At 40.1% G+C, this 18,243-nt stretch overlaps 3 protein-coding genes across 7 annotated transcripts in view; 2 read left to right on the plus strand and 1 right to left on the minus strand.

The window, feature by feature from the left end:
* The window catches only part of hgs (hepatocyte growth factor-regulated tyrosine kinase substrate), a 15,331-nt gene extending 5,984 nt beyond the window's left edge, over positions 1-9,347 (plus strand). Inside the window, exons 4-20 of one of the 5 annotated variants that reach the window (XM_037689040.1) lie at positions 101-193; positions 1,045-1,168; positions 1,326-1,378; positions 1,535-1,603; positions 1,713-1,837; positions 2,825-2,936; positions 3,086-3,184; positions 3,267-3,362; positions 3,485-3,523; positions 3,610-3,774; positions 3,881-4,094; positions 4,182-4,354; positions 4,438-4,578; positions 4,682-4,865; positions 5,208-5,338; positions 5,453-5,635; positions 8,054-9,347. In XM_037689040.1, coding sequence (XP_037544968.1) covers positions 101-193; positions 1,045-1,168; positions 1,326-1,378; positions 1,535-1,603; positions 1,713-1,837; positions 2,825-2,936; positions 3,086-3,184; positions 3,267-3,362; positions 3,485-3,523; positions 3,610-3,774; positions 3,881-4,094; positions 4,182-4,354; positions 4,438-4,578; positions 4,682-4,865; positions 5,208-5,338; positions 5,453-5,635; positions 8,054-8,167 — 2,115 coding nt within the window. In that variant the 3' untranslated portion in view covers positions 8,168-9,347. The remainder of the gene's footprint in view (positions 1-100; positions 194-1,044; positions 1,169-1,325; positions 1,379-1,534; positions 1,604-1,712; positions 1,838-2,824; positions 2,937-3,085; positions 3,185-3,266; positions 3,363-3,484; positions 3,524-3,609; positions 3,775-3,880; positions 4,095-4,181; positions 4,355-4,437; positions 4,579-4,681; positions 4,866-5,207; positions 5,339-5,452; positions 5,636-8,053) is intronic. The other 4 variants (XM_037689043.1, XM_037689044.1, XM_037689041.1 and 1 more) reach the window with 4 other exon arrangements.
* A 730-nt stretch (positions 9,348-10,077) lies between these two features.
* Positions 10,078-11,742, minus strand: zgc:103625 (methyltransferase-like 26 B). The gene is made up of 7 exons (XM_037688422.1): positions 11,673-11,742; positions 11,404-11,606; positions 11,138-11,300; positions 10,961-11,020; positions 10,799-10,866; positions 10,480-10,558; positions 10,078-10,402 (listed from the first exon to the last, which is right to left on the minus strand). Exons 2-7 carry the CDS (start codon positions 11,601-11,603, stop codon positions 10,355-10,357), a joined length of 618 nt encoding a protein of 205 aa, XP_037544350.1. The 5' UTR covers positions 11,604-11,606; positions 11,673-11,742; the 3' UTR covers positions 10,078-10,354.
* Positions 11,743-12,720: 978 nt separating this feature from the next.
* On the plus strand, positions 12,721-16,329 carry mrpl12 (mitochondrial ribosomal protein L12). Its single transcript, XM_037688423.1, has 5 exons — positions 12,721-12,907; positions 14,355-14,553; positions 14,649-14,714; positions 14,891-15,031; positions 15,768-16,329. Exons 1-5 carry the CDS (start codon positions 12,849-12,851, stop codon positions 15,882-15,884), a joined length of 582 nt encoding a protein of 193 aa, XP_037544351.1. The 5' UTR covers positions 12,721-12,848; the 3' UTR covers positions 15,885-16,329.
* The last annotated feature ends 1,914 nt before the right edge of the window (positions 16,330-18,243 follow it).

An 18,243-nucleotide genomic window follows, 5' to 3' on the forward strand; every position in this document is an offset into this window, starting at 1 on the left:
ATATGTGGATAGTACCCAGGCAGCCTGAATAGGTGTACTATATGTGGTAAACATTGCAATAGATGGTATTTAGGAGAAATGCTGTGGCTTCACTCTTCAGGTCCTGGAATCAGTGGTGAAGAACTGCGGGCAGACGGTGCATGATGAGGTTGCAAGTAAACAAACGATGGAGGAATTGAAGGAACTACTTAAGGTAATGTATTTATTCACTTATTAAACATTTTACTTCATCTCTCTTTTAAATATATCTTTCTAAGTGACTTAATGTTCAGATTATTGGAGTTTCAATTGACAGGAAATACTCTTGTCTTTCATTGTCTGAGATTTTGATGTGTGATTGATGATAAAAATCATAGCACTTACAGTCCAAGTAAGCGAGTGAGTGCTTGTGTGAATTGTTGGATGAGAAATGTGTGTGAAAAAGTTGGTTGAGCCTAGAATTTTCCCATTATGTGGATTTTTTTAATCAGGAAAGACCTAAACTTTGTGTTAAATTTATAGTTGCAGTATGTTAAGCTGACTGATTAATGTTGCTCTGAAGTAGCTGAAACTTATCAAATAATATAACTTGAACTAAAAATCAAGCTTATTTCAGTGCAACTTTACTTTGGATCTTTGCTTTTTGCATATCTATAACCTGCAAACCTGTTAAAGTATAAAAATATTAGTGTAGTTTCACATAATAAACTCAGACAGTTTGAGTTGTCTGACTGTGTTCTGACTTCGTCTCGTGACATTCCCCGCCTTTTTTCTGACTCAATCGCTGCTCATCACTCTCTGGCAGCTGGACGGTCTGGTAGCAGATTCTAGCTGTATGTGATTGGATCCTCGAGGTACCATGTGACACTGGCTCTGCAGCCTATGCTGGTAGCAACTTCCTGGTGATGTCATAGTCTTGTGACAGGAGTGTTTTCACTCTACACAAACACGAGGAACTTCCCACCTCACTTCTTGTACAATGTTCTAACGATGGTGAAAACATAAAAAACAGGAAGGGTTAGAGCTCTAAGTGTTGTGTGTTTTGTGTCTTACCGTAACTTCCAGAAGCAGACCGAGCCAAATGTCAGAAACAAGATCTTGTACCTGATTCAGGCCTGGGCTCACGCCTTCCGCAATGAACCTAAATACAAGGTGGTCCAAGACACGTATCAGATCATGAAGGTGGAAGGTAAGCATGTGCTAGCACTGTTTGTTTTATACTTGTGGTTACTCTCACTTGAAAGACATTCCAAGAAGACTTTTTAAATGAAATTACATAGCATTTACTGTTAATCCTTTGCTATATATTACAATGCTAAACACGTATCTTTTATTTCTCTCAATAGGTCATGTATTCCCCGAGTTTAAGGAGAGTGATGCCATGTTTGCAGCAGAGAGAGTGAGAGATATGTCCTTGTTTTTCCTGTTTATTGCACGTTACTTGTTTTGTATAGTGCATTAGCTTTGTAGTTATTTTTACTGAACAGAAGAGACGCATAGTGAACTCCTGTGGGTTTGTTGTGTCACCATATTATGTGACGTCTGCTTCATGCAGGCCCCAGATTGGGTTGATGCAGAGGATTGCCACAGGTGCAGAGTTCAGTTTGGAGTTATGACAAGAAAGGTAGGCTGGTCTTTATACGAAGTAGGGCACTCGGAGACTTTATGGTTTTCTTTGTTCAGTGAAAGCAGTTTGTGTGAAGTGTATGTTGATCTTTATTGTGCTTTTACAGCACCATTGTCGAGCTTGCGGACAAATCTTCTGTGGGAAGTGCTCATCTAAATACTCGACCATTCCCAAGTTTGGCATTGAGAAGGAAGTGCGTGTGTGTGAGCCCTGCTTTGAGCAGCTAAACAAGTGAGTCTCATGATAATTGATTGTTATGGAAAATATTTGTTGGTGTGTAAACCCTGGTGACTTTAATTGTGACCCCACATGACCTTAAATGTTTTAGGCACGTGCGGAGACAAATACTTTGTCGGCTTAAACTGCGACTGATTAGATTCTTCTCCACAAAGAGAGCTTTGATCTAAAACACAAGTTATGCATAATGGGCAAATTTTTCTTTCTGGTTTCACAACATTGTCATAGTTGTGTGTTTCTCTGTTTTTCAATAAATAAGCAGCAACATTTCTGAGCTACTGTTTATGGTTTCCCCTTTAAATTAGTCTCGTTCTCATTTCTCCGACACTGAACAGAATCGAACATTATTGTAATGTATTGGAAAAAAATTTGCTTTTTGTTTAGTGATCAGCTTTAAATAACATAATTTACTCATTTTAGCCTTTTGTGTAATACCAAATTTAATTTTTTTATTTATTTGATTTTGTCTTATTTGTTGTTTTCCTCAATATTATAATAGTAATATAAGCTGTTTTATGCTCTCTTCCAAGAGTTTTGTCACCCAGCGGTGTTGATTTTTAATTATATCTGTTATTAAAAATAAAATTAAAGTTGGGTGAAGATTCTAAGAGCAGGGATGTAATGTTGATATTATCCAAAGTTGATCCAGTCCAGCTGACCCAGAAAATAACTGCTTGTACTTGGATCCTGCCTGTAGATGGCGTTCAACACACAAATGTAAATGATGACAACTTATTTGTTCTGTTGTGCACCATTAAACACACACTCATTACTCAACACACACTCATTACTCAACATTCCCAGAATTGTGTTTTTAGGTGTGTGTTGAGATGCACACCTAAAGGTAAGTTATTAACTTGTGAACGTTTCCTGGTAACTTTCTTTTTGGTGGTTGTTTCTGGGGAGTTACTTGAGTTTGAGCACAACCCTCCCATCTGATTCACGAGGTTGTTTGTCCTCCCTGATCCCTCTCCTTACCAGCCACCCCTCCCTCTCTCCTCAACTTAGGAAAACTGAGGGGAAAGTTGCTCCTCCAGGCTCCACTGAACTGCCACCCGAGTACCTGACCAGCCCGCTGTCCCAGCAGTCACAGGTAATTATTTTCACAAGCACGTTGGGAATCAGGGTGATTTTTATTTTTCTTAATTGTCTTTTACATTTTTAGAGTTTTTAACTCTTCTTCTTTGCTTTATCCATCTTCCTACCTGCTCTCGTATCTTAACACATATTTTTGATGACCAGATGCCCCCTAAGAGAGATGAGACAGCTTTGCAGGAGGAGGAGGAGCTGCAGCTGGCCATCGCTCTGTCCCAAAGTGAGGCAGAGGAGAAGGAGCGAATGGTTAGTTGTACAACAGAAATTTTAATGCGTTTTTACATCAGTTTGTAAATAATACTTAAAAAAATGCTGCGTTTTCTTCCAGAGACATAAGAACTCTTACTCAGTGTATCCCAAAGCTGATCCCACCCCAGTGACTTCTTCAGCACCACCTGTCAGCACCCTTTACACTGCCCCTGTGGTGAGACTAAGTTTATCTTTCACACTTCCAGGCTACCAGATTTATTTTGATCAAATAGTTTTATTTTATCAGAGTATCAGAAGTTTTGAAATGAATCATTCTGAAACATTTATGCTGTACAGAACTCCTCTGCTCCATCTGCTGAAGACGTTGACCCTGAGGTACTTTTATTCTTATTTTTTAGTATTTATATTATCAATAGAAAAGTTAGGTTTATTAATCACAAGGCTATGTTGTGTAATTCCAGCTGGCCCGCTACCTGAACAGAACGTATTGGGAGAAGAAGCAAGAAGAGGCTCGAAAGAGTCCCACCCCCTCAGCTCCAGCCCCCGTCTCATTGGCTGAACCTCTCCCATCAATCAGCCAACCGGTCGAAAGTCATGTCCCAGTTCAACCTGTCAGCATAGTGGAGGTGTGTTAAAACTTTTTATAGCTAGGAGAATTTTTTTGTTTTGTCGGCTGAGATGAAGTGAGCCCAAACTCTCTGCTCACATGTTCTCGGTCATCTCTACTTTTAGCAGCAGTACCAGAACGGTGAGTCCGAGGAGAACCACGAGCAGTTCCTCAAGGCTTTGCAGAATGCTGTCACCACCTTTCTCAACCGCATGAAGAGCAATCACATGCGTGGGCGCAGCATCACCAACGACAGCGCGGTGCTCTCGCTTTTCCAGTCCATCAACAACATGCATCCACAGCTGCTGGAAATCCTCAACCAGCTGGACGAAAAGCGATGTGAGTCTCAGCTTGGTTCATTTTGTGTACACCCAGACCCATCTGCCTTATGTCGTTACTCAACCACGGCATTCTGGGTCTTGTCAGTGTACTACGAGGGTCTTCAGGACAAGTTGGCTCAGGTGCGTGATGCTCGAGCTGCCCTCAATGCGCTTCGAGACGAGCACAGAGAGAAGCTGCGCAGAGCTGCAGAGGAGGCAGAGAGACAGAGGCAGATCCAGCTGGCACAAAAACTGGAGATCATGAGGCAGAAGAAGCAGGTAATCAAGTTTTGTTCTCTAGTAAGAATAGACGAGTTGCAGTTTTTTATGACAATGCCTACAAGTGAACATTTGAACTTCAGGAGTACCTGGAGATGCAAAGGCAGCTGGCCATTCAGCGCCTGCAGGAGCAGGAGAAGGAGAGGCAGATGCGTTTGGAGCAGCAGAAGCACACCATCCAAATGAGAGCGCAGATGCCTGCTTTCCCTTTGCCCTACGCGCAGGTACGTGCTGCATCAGACACAATTCACTCTCTAAAGCACAACTGGATTACATTATTGAATACCTTGTTGATACTTACTCATTAATAAATATGCTGCTATACAGATGCAGTCTTTGCCTCCCAATGTTGCTGGAGGGGTGGTATACCAGCCTGGTGCTCCACCCAGCTACCCAGGAACTTTCAGTCCTGCTGGTTCTGTGGAGGGTTCTCCTATGCACAACATGTACATGAATCAGCCTGGGCAGACTGCACCAGGGCCGTACCAGGCCATGCCCAGCGCTGCCACAGGTGAGAAGGTCAACAAAGTCGGATCAGTGGTTGAAATACTTTTTGATAGCGTCAGATCGGGAGAAGTTTGTTGTCTTTGTTGTTTATGAAGACTTGGGCACCGACTAATATGACTTGTCTGGCTTATTAGACAGACATTGGTTGTGAATATCTGATGTTTAGAAATGTTGTTCTTTGGCCCCCGTTATATATTATCTTTGAGTTCAATATACAACATATTTGAAGGAATGAGAAATTAAAACATTTTAATGTCCAAATGTCTGATTGATTGAGATCTCTAATAACTGTGTGTGTGTGTGTGTGTGTGCGCGCGTGCCACACATCCTCTGTTTTTTTTGTCAGATCCCAACATGGTTAATACATACATGTATCAGGCTGCAGGTGCCAATGGACAACCTCCTCCAGGACAGGCCCCACCCACTACTAGTCCCCCCTACTCCAACTATCAGCCCACACCCACACAGGCGTACCAGGTCTGGCTGACACCCCACTCCACCCCCACCATCTGGTTTCTCTGACTTTTACATAAACTTTCACCAGACTATTTACAATCGTCCCACTAATGGTTCTGTTTGTGTTCTGTGCAGAATGTGGCTTCTCAGGCTCAAAGTTTGCCCCCTATGTCACAGGCTGCTCCCACCAATGGTATGGCCTACATGAGTTACCAACCTTACACCATGCAGAACATGATTTCAGCGTTGCCAGGACAGGATCCCAATATGCCCCCCCAACAGCCCTACATGCCAGGCCAGCCGCCCATGTACCAGCAGGTCAGTCATGGGTTATTTACACATTTTTCTTTACCAGATGTTCTCCAACTGTGGTAAAACGCATACGGATTTATCCACTATACGTACACTCAATAACTTCTCAATAACTGTTAGAGTTTGAGGCTAATGGCTCAGAGTAGCAGGCCGGCGGTTCTGTGGAGGTTCTGTGCACTCAAAATGTTTGTGGGCGCAGACTCTTTAAACACCAATGACTGATGAAAATGTCTTGCCAGCATCACAGCCGTGGAAAGAGTTATGACGTCATAATCTGCAGCAGCTGTCAATCAATTTTTTACAGCGAGATAATCTACATTTTCAAGGATCTAATGAAGAATTGTTTCACAATGAATTTATCTTTATTTATCTTGCAGCAGTCCCAGCTGAATGCATGCAGCTCGAAAATTTCACTTTGTTTTCTGTAGTCGTGAAATCTGATCGACATCAAAAGCATCATATTGTGTAAATTTTAATAAGACAGATTTAACCCTTTGACTTTAAGACTATTCGTGTTCCTCAGGAGGAAAATCAACTACATTTTTAAATGATTAAAAATGCTATTTTCAAACATTTGTTCCACATAAAACTAATCCATCTTTTAGAGCTGTCCCAGCCTGAATAAAAATATCTAATTTAAATATTTTTTATTTTAACGCTTTAAGTTTTTTTTTTAACTCTACAGTTTTTTTTTTTAATTGACAAAATATTTAATTTGCAGTAATTTAAAACAAAAAGGATGTTTTCCTCCCATTAGTTCACCCTCTGGGTCAACATCCACCACATCAGAACTGATGTTTGGTTCTGCTGGCCCAGTCAGAGAGGTTCTGGACTGTGTCCTCTGCTTAGTCAGACCTCCTAGTGGGGCTTGGTCCTTTCTCCCTCTCGTTCTTCTTCTAAAACAATTCATGATCACTCTCTTCATCAACAAAGTCCTCTCTGTCTGACTCAGACTGTTTTTCTCCTTCATTATCCTCTCCTCTATCTGAGAAGTTCTGACTCCGGTTCCGTCCACCTCTGGGTTCACAGCTCCTCACGGTCAATAGTTGTCTTGTTTTGACTCAAACACACTAAAACTGACTAAACAATAAACACTAAACTACATTCGAACTATAAAACCCAAACACGTTAAATATCACAAATCTCTCAGACATCATGACTCACTCCTGCTCTCACTGACTCTCGTGCTGAACTCCGTTCAACTTCCGCATCTTTTTCTTCTTTTTCATGTAGATATTTTTGGCGCTTGACACATAATTTCGAGCCTCCGTCGTTTATCTGTTCGGCAGGGGTGGGAGGTGAAATTGGAGGGTGATGGCGGTGTTTTGTCCCTGAGACTGCCCACCTTTGCTGCAGCTTCTCGCTCAAACACTTCAGATATGACAATGATTTTCAGAAAAAGATGTGGCGTGGATTATTTATCATAACTCTGTTTTTATTTGCTTTCAACACAATAAAAAATAAACTGATGTGTAGTTTAAAGTCTTTACTTTTGACAAATTAAAACGAGTCTTTGAGAGGCTGTCTTTCCCGCTAGCACAACTGAAATTGGTCATGTGACTATCATGTGCTGGTGCATCGATTGACTCCAAAGGGGAAAAAAAAACATCAGTAGTCGGCATGATCACCACCACGCCTGTTACTGAGAAGGAGTATACTTTTGTGATGGTATCTTTTTACTTTGTAATAGCAACACAAACTAATTTTGAATGTCTCATCCATTCAATCATTGCAATATTCTACTGTATGTACAAATATATATAAACAGTAGAAGAATTGAGATATTTTCATAAAGTGATCATTACATGACTGTAATGCATTTACTGCAACGATAACTTTTAGATTGAAAACTTTTAAAGCTGTTAATGTTTGTTTTTGTGCCAAAACATTTGCCATATTCAAAGTATGTCTCTAGGCGTTTTTTAAGGAAGGAAAAGATGGCACGAGGTTCTCGGTGCTGATGATATCATTTAACCAACCAAGTTTTTGGTGCAAAAGTCAGAAATCTGACACCTTTGCACATTTTCACATGATTAGACAAGTCTAGATGTCCAGTTTCTTTCTTCTGTAGTTGTTCAGCTACTTGGTTTTGTTGTTGAGCCATTTGTAAATGTGTTGATGCTGTGCTGGTGTTCACATGAGTGCAGTGTAGAATAAGGCTGCTGATGGTGGGCTTCTTTTTCCCTTCAGCCTTTTCAGAGTTAAGTTCAAGTTCTGTTTATTTGTCAAATCCAGATTCACACAAGGTTAACAGTACAATGAAATGTTTGGGATGACAATTTACCACCCTCCTCTTGTAAGGATGTGGCTGCTGTGAGCTGAAAGTTTATTGTAGCAGCCTCCAACTCCTGTTCTTACACTTTATTATATTTTAATATCAGTCATTTATAACTTTCCTATTTTTACCTTTTCCTTGCTGTCTAGGCTGCTCCCCCTGGTGGTCCTCAGCAGCAGCAGCAGCCGCAGCAGCCTCAACAGCAGCCGCCTCACATTGTGCAACACAGCAACACGGAGGCACAGCTCATCTCCTTCGACTGAAAGGCCTCAGGCTGCAGTTTTACACACTACACCTTCTCTCCACCTCCAACTTTCCTGGAACCTAAGGATGCCCTTTGGAAACACACACAAAACTCCCACCTTCCACCTCGCTGTGATGTTGTGGCCAAGTGAAATATTGTGATGATGTTGCAGAGCTGTAGCTCTCCTTGCCTCTCTCCTCTGAAGTACGGGAATGAGGGAAATAAAGCTGCTGTGGAGAGCCCCATAACCCAAACCTCTGTCCCTCCTCTTCCATCTTTCAGCCGACGCGTATGTAGTATTTCTTTATTAAACGAATAATTGAAGTGCAGAAAAAGTCCGTGGTAAGAAAATATACAATTTAGGAGATAAAAAAAGACAAAACACCAACATCATTTGTGTCATATTTTTCTAAAGTTGAATTAGCCTGGTGAATACAGGTTATTTTGTGGAATGGAAATGAACTGTTGCGACTCGTTCTGACAGTCTGATTGCTGTGTGCGCTGTGTAAGAGGTTGGGTTTTTAAAAACTAGTGAAAGTGGAATTGGAGAACTCAAAGTGCTCTGACTCAAATGTCCATCAAGCTCACAGCTCATTCCAGGTGGTTTTCCAGTCGTCCCGCTCACGGACTTGGGTCTTCTTGTTTTGACATTTATTTGTTGTGTGCTGCTTGGACTGAGTGTCTTAATGTAGTTTTTCAGATGATAAATCACATTACAGAGGTTGTACACTATAGGTGAAGTGTTCAAAAAATTATGGGATAGCTTTCTAATTCTTATAGAATATAATTTCATGCATTAAAATATTGAAATTCACAACTAGCTACTATAAATAAAAATACTAAAATCAGTCTGGTAATCCTGACAGCAACATGCATCTTTAAAGTGAATTGTGTTGCCAAATAGCATCCAACGTAAGGCTGAAGCAAGCCTTTAAAAGTCTGTAATAACCTTTAATTGCCTTCAGGGGCCAAAACTTGCATTCGTTTGGCTGTAATTGTCACATTTAACAAAACTACATAGAAAGTACACATAAAACTCTTTCTCAAGTGTACTTGACTCTTTAGAAATGTGGAAATGCTGTCAGAGTGAAAACGATGCCCTGCATGTATGTATCACACTTTTACTGATTCTGTAACTTCTTTATTCCATCTTGCTGAACTGTCTGACTTTAAAGTAATTTTAAAATTATATTTAATAAATATCAGGTTCTTATTGTCCACTTGTTTCAATCTTCTTTATTGCACCGTCCATGTCTCCTGTTGATTTTTTTAAATTTAGAATTAACACATGGATAAAAAGAACGACAGGATAAATAATAAATACATCATGAAAGAAAATTAAACAGAAAAAGTCAAAATCAAATCAATCAAAGCTGAATTAATTCCTAAGTTCCTGTAAGTTTTTATTAAGTAATCCAGCTGGAAATGAAGTTTCAATTTTAATACTTCATTAGTTTTATTGTTTTCAATTAATGGGGATGCATTTTATTTTTGACTTTGCGGCAGTGGTTTTCAAACCTTTTTATAAAGAGTACCACCTCAGATAATACTGTGCCTTCCATGTACCACCATTATGAGACATCAAGGAACATTAGCTCAAACTTTCATTCATATTTGAAGTAAATACAGTATTTTTCAGACTATAAGGTGTACTTAAAATCCTTTAAATTTTCTCAAAAATCGACTGTGAGCCTTATAATCCGGAGCGCTTTATGTATTAATTCTGGTTGTGCTTGCTGACCTCGAACAAATTTTCTGTGGTACACGGCGCTCAAAAATCTGTCAAAATGAACTTGTTTCGCTTAATGCGCCTTATAATCCGGTGCACCTTATAGTCCAAAAAATACGGTAATCAAGCTGGATAAACCCTAAAGTCATGCTGTTGTTGAAAGGTGTCGTCCAAGATGCATTCCTTGCTAAGAACGCCACGCACTGAAGTCTTTGCTCTTTTTCTGCCCACATCTGTACACGAATCAAAGTCAAATTTCCTCATCATTTTACACCTATTTTTAATTTTACATCACAGTTCAGTTTACAAATTGGTCATGCCAACATTTTGAGGACTTGTACTTCTCCCACAGCTTTACAGAATACTTATTTCAATGTTTTTCTTGCGTAATGGATCCAGTGACGTGTCCCGCTGTTTACATAAAGGTACATCAGCGGCGGTCTTAAATGAGTAATGCATTTTGTTCTTTTAAAACCTTTACAGTTTCCTGAAGATGAGGCATTTGTAATAATCTTCCATCTCAACCTGAAAGTAAAATGTTAAAGGAATTAAAAATACGTTGACGGTACTGCAGGTGTCACGAGTGTCTTACACCAGCTTACCATCCTTTCCAAACGCAGGCCGTTCCCGTAGGCCTGCTGTCTGAGCACGTCAATATCCGGAAGACCCCACTCTGGATTCCTGTGCAACCACATCAAGCAGTAAACACTTTTTAAACGTGCTACCAACAAAACCAGAACAGGCACACGAGAAACTTTTATCCAGGTGTGTCACAGGGTGGCAAATTGTTCAAAGCTCATGTTTTACATTTATAACAAACAGAACAACAACAGAGTTAACGCTCTGAGATGACTCTAGCTGGGTATTTATTACTAAAATCTGTTGCACGTGTTGTAAATGCTTCTAAAAATTGCCACTCACAGTTTTCGAAGCTCTTCATCCAGATGTTCATTACAGCTTGGTGTAATGATGCCATTAACCGCGAACAACTGGAAAAGATTTCCACGTGTTCGCTTAGAAATTTGCCATTATAGTTTGTACTTCACACGAGGTGATATAAAACTAGTTATTACCAGTACATACCCCGTGTGTTACCAAAACGCCATTTTGTTTAAGGAGCTGACCTGCTCCACTGAAAACACCCTTGAGAAAACACAAAAAAGTGTAAAAACAAAATTGTTTTATGATTGTTTGCAAGAGTCTCAGATACTGAAGCAATAAAATTTAGGATCTTGGGTTGTTTCGATTTAATATATTTACCTGTGCAGTTTTGAAGGAGCTGTACTGTAATACATTAATGGCAATTATAACATCACAGGAGCCGCAAGAAAGGTTGGCCCATTTCTCCCAAGGTTCACTGGCGTCCAAGAAGATGGGCTGCAGCACAGTTTTTGCTTGGGTTGCATCGATATACGCCTTTATACTGTAAACAAGGTGAGCACATGCGTTCATCACAGCTGTTTTTATAAATATGATGTTCAGAGGACAGGGGAGTGGTTTTCAAACGCTTTCTATACAACACAAACCTGTCCTGGTATTCCTCTTTGATATCTGACGGCTGCCAAGTAACAAAAGGGATCTTCTGGGCAAACCGTGTGACGTGCTGTCCGGTTCCAGAGCCGAGCTCCAAGGCAAACAGCTGCCGGTGGGACTGGTCCTCCAGGACGTCTTCAAGCACTGAACAAAGACTCTCCCAGTTTCTCTCTGCTTTAGGAGACAGCAGCATGGTCTGGAGGAAGGAGAGATCACATCATGAGTTATTAAACGATGATCCACCATGTATTAACCATCTTACCGTCTCGAGTCGAGTCACAGCTACTGAGGAGGTGGCATGTTGGTGTAGCGGGGCTGTGGTGGATGCCTGTAACAGCAGATGGGTGCACAGATTACCTGGTTAAGAGGATTCCCATTGAGCTCCAGCCCAGTGCAGTAAGTGTGAAACACAAACACAGAGAATAAAACTGTGTAATAGTAAAGTTTCAGATGTGTTTTTGGGAAACGATTTAATAAAATGCAACAAAAACCCAGCAGAGGTAGTCATGTGTTGGTTGTAAATAAGCTGGCTGGTTTATAAAAGTTTATGTTAATGATAGCCAGATAATAGACCTTCTTTATTATCATTACACCTAAATACAACAAAATTTGGGTTTGCTTATTGCACTTACTCAGAGTCAGAGCTGCCTCCTTCACAATAATCTGTCTAAAGATATCTAGTGTTGCAGGTATTGTCCTGATGCATGCTCAATAATCCAGGTAGAAAAATCTAACAATGTTCAGTCAGGTCCTCTGGATGGATTCTTTCTGTCATTGTTTCCTGTTCTTCTCTAACCCAGCCGGTCGAAGCAGATGGCCGCTTGTCCTGAGCCTGGTTCTGAAAGGTTTCTTTCTCATGAGGGAGTTTTTCCTTTCCACTGTCGCCTTCGTGCTTGCTCAAGATGAGAGTTCTGCAATGAGTTAAATTCAAAGCAGTCGGCTCCTCAGATAAATAATGTGAAATTATTATTTTTATATATGAATGTTTCTGTTCAGTGCCCACAGATGACTTCTGTTGTGACTTGGCGCTATATAAATAAATGAACTGTACTGATATCCAGATTACCTGATTTTGTTAGTTTCAAAAAAACAAAGTTCATGCTCAATAATCTAGGTACTGAAATTGTTAATTTCATGTATTCTACATACATGCATGCATGCTAATTATGTATAAAAATTGCTACGAGCTGAACCAAAAGATCTGAATAATGTAAAAGAACATAAATCGCTATTAGAAAAAGGCGCAGCGCAGTTTTTTGTTAACAGTCCCCCGTGGGCTTCCGTAGCATTTCTGAAAGTGCGATGCATTGTGGGTAGGTCAGCAGCAGAGGGGACGCCATGTGCCATTGAGGCTGGGAGACTGGAAGCGGGTGTGATTGTGATAAACCAGATTGATTTGTAGTGGGACAGTGGGTTCGCAGCTCCGGATAACTTCAGCATGTACTGCGCCAGACGCTGCCTCCGAACCGCGCTGCGGGCCGCCGCGCGCACACACCGGTACGTAACGAGCAACAACAGTCGGTACCGAAACCCCGGAACCACCGTTCATTTCTGTCTTCGTCTTCAAGGGCAGCCGGCGACTGCTGCAGCTTACTTTGGACGCAGAACGTTGTATTTTCTCCCAAACTCGTTAAAATCCGGAACATGTTATTTAGCTGTAGCTCTGAGGGGTTTTCCGTGTTTGAAGCTAAATCCAGTTAGCCGACAAGTAACGGTAGCTTTGATCAAATGTGCAGACACGTGAAAGACTAATTTTATCTTTACAACCAGGTTATTTCCAATGATTTTTTTGCACTGGCATTTTTTAAAGCTAAAAAGTGCTCTTCGATATGTTATATGAGACCTCTTGTTTGATTTGTGTCTGGGCAATGTTTGCAGATGACATTGCAATTTGGTGAGAACAGGGAATAGGTGGAAGAGAACTTGGAGAGGTGGAGGTATGCACTTGAAAGAAGAGGAATGAAAGTCAACTGTAGTAAGACAAGAGTACATGTGTGTGAATGAAAGGGAGGCAGGTGGAACAGTGAGACTACAAGGAGCAGAGGTCACAAAGGTGCAGGACTTCAAGTACTTAGGGTGGACTGTTCAGGAAAATGTGGAGTGTGATAGAGGTGAAAAAGAGAGTCCAGGCAGAAAGGAGTGGATGGAAAAAAGTTTCCGAAGTGATTTGTGACAAAAGAAAAATTTACAAGACAGTTGTGAGACCAGCTGTGTATGGTCTGAAGAGGGAGACATGGACAAAACGACAGGAGACAGAACTGGAAGTGGCAGAAATGAAGATGTTGAGGTTCTCCTTAGGAGTGACAAGGATGGATAAGATTAGGAATGAGATCATCAGAGGTACAGCACTGGTTGAACAACTGGGAGATAAAGTTAGAGAGGCCAGACTGAGATGGTTTGGACATGTCCAGAGGAGGGACAGTGGGTATACTGGTAGAAGGATGTTAGAAATGCAGCTGCCAGTGAAAGAGAAAGGAGATAAATGGATGCAGTTAGAGAGGACATGGAGATAGATGGAGTGAGGACAGAGGATGCAGAGGACAGAGTGAGATGGAGGAGGATGACTCGTTGAGGGAAAAGCCTAAATAAAAAGGAGACTATAGTTTAAAAAAAAAGTTTAGCAGATTTTAATATATATCATTTGGGAAAAAGAGAACCATCAAGTCTACATGTAACCACAAAGGAATAGTAAAGTTAAACATGTTAAGATTATGTCATTGTAGGTCACAATAGTATTACAAACAAGTGGGAGAACAAGGTTTATGTGAGTCAGACTGTTCTTTGGTTTGCAAAGTAAAATAAGCCCCAAAATAGAAATATTCAGATACCAGACATGAATTGTGTCAAGATCCATGTTTCATCAATTATATCGGTGACCTGCGTGTCCCGTCCTCAAACGATGACCAGATGCATTAGTTTAATGAACCCATTTTCAATTTTTCAGGCAGCAGCTTCAGCAGCAGACTCCGGCCGTGTGTGCGCTCCGTCTTCTGCAGAGCAGCGCAGCCAGCCGGTCAGACGCCATCGCCACACCTCCATTAGATGAAGAACCCAAAATATATTCTCAGAAAATCCAGCAGCTCGTCAGCGACATAGCCAGCCTCACCTTATTAGAGGTGTCGGACCTCAATGAACTCCTCAAGGTTTGGGAATGACGCTGAACATATGATGATACAATTTATGGTTAAGGTTTGTGCTCATTGTGTCAAAGGGTAATCCTCTTTTTCCTCATTCACAGAAAACTTTGAACATTAAGGACATTGGAATGATGCCGATGGCTGGAGCTGCTGTCCCTGCAGCTCAGGTATAAATGACATCACTGGCTACTTTAAAAAAAAAAGTCACAAGGACAGAAAAATAATGTGCTGCAATACTTCAAATCTATAACTCTAGAAAACAGCAAGCTCTTATCTTGGCTGACAGGAATCTACGGTGTCTTCAGTTACTGTATTTTTTTTTATTTATTTCTTGCAAACCAAGGCCCCAGAAGAGGAGGATGAGGCGCCAGTTAAAAAGGAGCAGACCCACTTCTTTGTAAAGCTGGTACAAATGAAGACGGAAGATAAAGTAAAGCTTATAAAGGAAGTAAAGAACTGCATCCACGGCTTAAATCTGGTGCAGGTAAGTGTCGACTTTACAGCCGTTTGAAGGCATCGCGTCTTTTTAATAATCCAGCCCCATCTTAACTGGTCAGCTTTGTTTAAATGAGCAATCATGTTTTTGCAATGCGTTAGTCATAAAATTAGTCCTTTTGATCTAAAACGTTTGCTTATTACTTTCAATGTGTCAAACGTCTGCACATAAAACATCTTCCGTATTTTTCGGACTATAAGGCGCACCAGATTATGAGGCGCATTATGCAAAATAAGTTCATTTTGACAGATTTTTGAGCGACGCGTACCACATAAAATCATTTCGAGGAGGTCAGTAAGCACAACCAGAATACATAAGGCGCACTGTCGATCAAGGATTTTAGGTGCGCCTTATAGTCCGAAAAATACGGTATATTGACAGATCTGCATTAACAAGATTATTATACACAAAGATATTCCAGATGCTTTGCTATACATGTATTATTAGAGAAAATACTTACATTTGGGCTAACATTTATGGTTGTAAGTCCAAATTGTTGTACCGCTTCCGCCATCTTTTACAAAAAGAACTGGGGTAATGGGACCCTTTGTGTTATCGCACATAATAGAGCTAAGTGGTAAGGGCAGGGGCTAAAATGGGATTAGTTGTGTCTATAAAAAGTCTGTGAGCACATCATTGTAAGCAGTGTTGCAGATTTGCATTGCCGCACTGTTTTGATAGTTTCACTACACCTTGTGTTTTCTCCTTTCCCCCTTTTGATCAGGCGAAGAAACTAGTGGAGTCTCTTCCTCAGGAAATCCGGGCTAACGTGCCCAAGGAAGAAGCAGAGAAACTCAAAGCCGCCCTGGAAGCAGCGGGCGGCACTGTGGTGTTGGAGTAGATCTGTATTCTGCTACACTGTTGGTCATGCTCTTTGTTCTTCATATTATTGTTTTCTTTTTATATAAAACCATGAAGAGAAAAGGATCCTAAGAAATAAAGGAAACAAAGAAAAGCCTTTTTTTTTGTTTATTAACATCTTTAAGCAGTGTCGGATGCGGTGGTCTATCTTCAGACTTGAACTTTCCAGATGAATGACCGCTGCTCTGTTTGCCCGTGTGCTCATCTGTCTTCGTGCAGCAAACAAGCTGCAGGTAAATGGGCCTGTGTTGGAGTTCGTCCGCTGTTAATTCTGAGGGGGTTGAACTTTTCACCAAAGGAAAGTTTCAGCTGTATGATCGTGATTACAGATGTTGAAGAACACCACATGTTGTATTTCGTTCAGCGGAGTCCTTTTACCCCTTATAGAATTGTTAATACAATAAAGTTAAAATGTCCTGACCTTCCTTTATGTAGTGTTTTATGTTTGATTTTAGTTAAAACCACAAGTTGTATAAAATAAAATTGTTGCTTGAAAAAAAAAAAAAAAGATAAGAAATCTTTACGTTTAGAATATATCCTTTAGATTATACATTAGTGCACAGCTGCTGGAATATTCAAATAAGTGAAGCTCATCGATTTCATGTAAATATGAGCTATTACTACGGTGGCCGACAGGTGCAAACAGCTAAATGCGCAACGAACCCATGAATGATGAAAACACCTAAATGAATGCAGCAGAAAGATAATCTGCATTTTAAAAATAATAACTCAAAACGGAAGTGCACCAGACCAGTAATGTCTTGACGGGTTCTGGTCCCATATGACTTGGGGGTCGAGTCCCCGGACTACTGGTCTGCTGCTCTTTGGTTCGTTTCTTGTATCTGTTTTGGTATTTGCAGCAGTTGTTTTTCTTTGCATTTGTTTTACTGCTTGTATATATTTTTTTCTTCCTTCTATTTCCTGTAATTGCACAATTTTTCTTTTGCAGCGTTTTTTCTATTTCATTTCTTTGTTTTGGAGTTTGCACCTGCCGGCCACCGTAGTTCAAACTTGCTTATCGCAATTTCACGCATTTAGACTTTTCTGATTGAAATCTAATCAAGATTTTCAATCTCTTTAAACAGCTTTTTTTTTTTCTGAGAAACTATTTAAAAAAAGATGTTAATTTGGCTGCTGATTTATAATGAAGCAGTTAAAAGATATCACCTAAAGTTAATTATTCTTTTTATAAATTTAAGATGCACCCAAGTGAGCGCAACAAACATGTTGATTTATTTTTTTAAGGCAGAGACGGAGTCCAATAAATAATACAAATTTTATTTATATATTTTATTTATATATTTTATTATTATTTTAACTGCGCTATTAATTCAGCCTTTGTTTAGTGTTCCCCATGCTGCCACCAGGTGGCGCATGTGGTCTACATTTAAGACAAAACGAAGCCGAGCTGTTACGTTAAAATTTGTGGTTCTCTAAATAAATTCATTTGTTTATTTAGTTATTTTGGTGCAACATAGAGTCGTGCACATTAATAAAGCATTACACAGTTTATATGAATAAGCACGATGGCTCAGTGGTTAGCACTGTTGCCTCACAGCAAGAAGGTCCTGGGTTCTTTCTGTGTGGAGTTTGCATGTTCTTCTCATGCTTGCGTGGGTTTTCTCCGGGTACTCTGGTTTCTTCCCACAGATCAAAAACATGCATGTCAGGCTGCCTTCAGGCCCAGGCCTCTTGTGCAAAAGAGATCTGTGAACTCAATGGGATTTGCCTGGTTAAATAAAGGTTAATAAAAATCCTGAAACATCTCATAAGCAAAATTAAAAGGAAGATAGATTTGGAAATAGATATAACGCAACTTAGATTACAGTACTGTATCTCTACATGAAAAATTGGCTGTTAAAACAAACAAAAGTTATGTTTAAATGTAGTCATTGTATGTACTGTAATAAAAAAAAAAAACAAATGCTGAATTATATCAAATGATGCCGTTTGAATGAGTTTACTCCAGTACTTTTCCAGATAGATCAAATGTAATGTTCTTAAATGTGGGTATGCAGTCAATGTAAACAAAACATTTGGCTGAAAACGATGAGTCACATGAGTGACCTTCATTAAGCTGGCTGTACTTACACAAATATGGCTGATAAGTTTAACGCTTTACCTTCAGCTGTTTCCGTAGTAAACAAATGTGACAACTGGCAATTGTTCACAAATTTTGCATTATGGATGCATTAACCATCGATATGAAAAAAAAAACAATTGTTTCTTCATTCATTTCTTTACAAGGTCTTCATGACTTTGCAGTTTAATGCATCTATATTAAAAAAAAGGCATTGCAAATTCATCTTTAAATAAGATTTTAAAGAGCGTAAATTTAA

The sequence above is a fragment of the Nematolebias whitei genome, chromosome 15, assembly GCF_014905685.2.
Source record: "Nematolebias whitei isolate Nwh7 chromosome 15, NemWhi1, whole genome shotgun sequence".
In the NCBI taxonomy this organism is placed as follows: domain Eukaryota; kingdom Metazoa; phylum Chordata; class Actinopteri; order Cyprinodontiformes; family Rivulidae; genus Nematolebias; species Nematolebias whitei.

Excerpts from the sequence above, each read along its gene's own strand:
- zgc:103625 (XM_037688422.1), bottom strand. The coding sequence starts at position 11,603 with ATGCTGCTGTCTCCTAAAGCAGAGAGAAACTGGGAGAGTCTTTGTTCA. Across the intron at positions 11,301-11,403 it reads AAAGAGGAATACCAGGACAG|TATAAAGGCGTATATCGATG; the intron begins GTTTGTGTTGTA and ends CCTTGTTTACAG. Across the intron at positions 10,559-10,798 it reads GATGAAGAGCTTCGAAAACT|GAATCCAGAGTGGGGTCTTC; the intron begins GTGAGTGGCAAT and ends GTGGTTGCACAG.
- mrpl12 (XM_037688423.1), top strand. The coding sequence starts at position 12,849 with ATGTACTGCGCCAGACGCTGCCTCCGAACCGCGCTGCGGGCCGCCGCG. Across the intron at positions 12,908-14,354 it reads GCCGCCGCGCGCACACACCG|GCAGCAGCTTCAGCAGCAGA; the intron begins GTACGTAACGAG and ends TCAATTTTTCAG. Across the intron at positions 15,032-15,767 it reads ACGGCTTAAATCTGGTGCAG|GCGAAGAAACTAGTGGAGTC; the intron begins GTAAGTGTCGAC and ends CCTTTTGATCAG.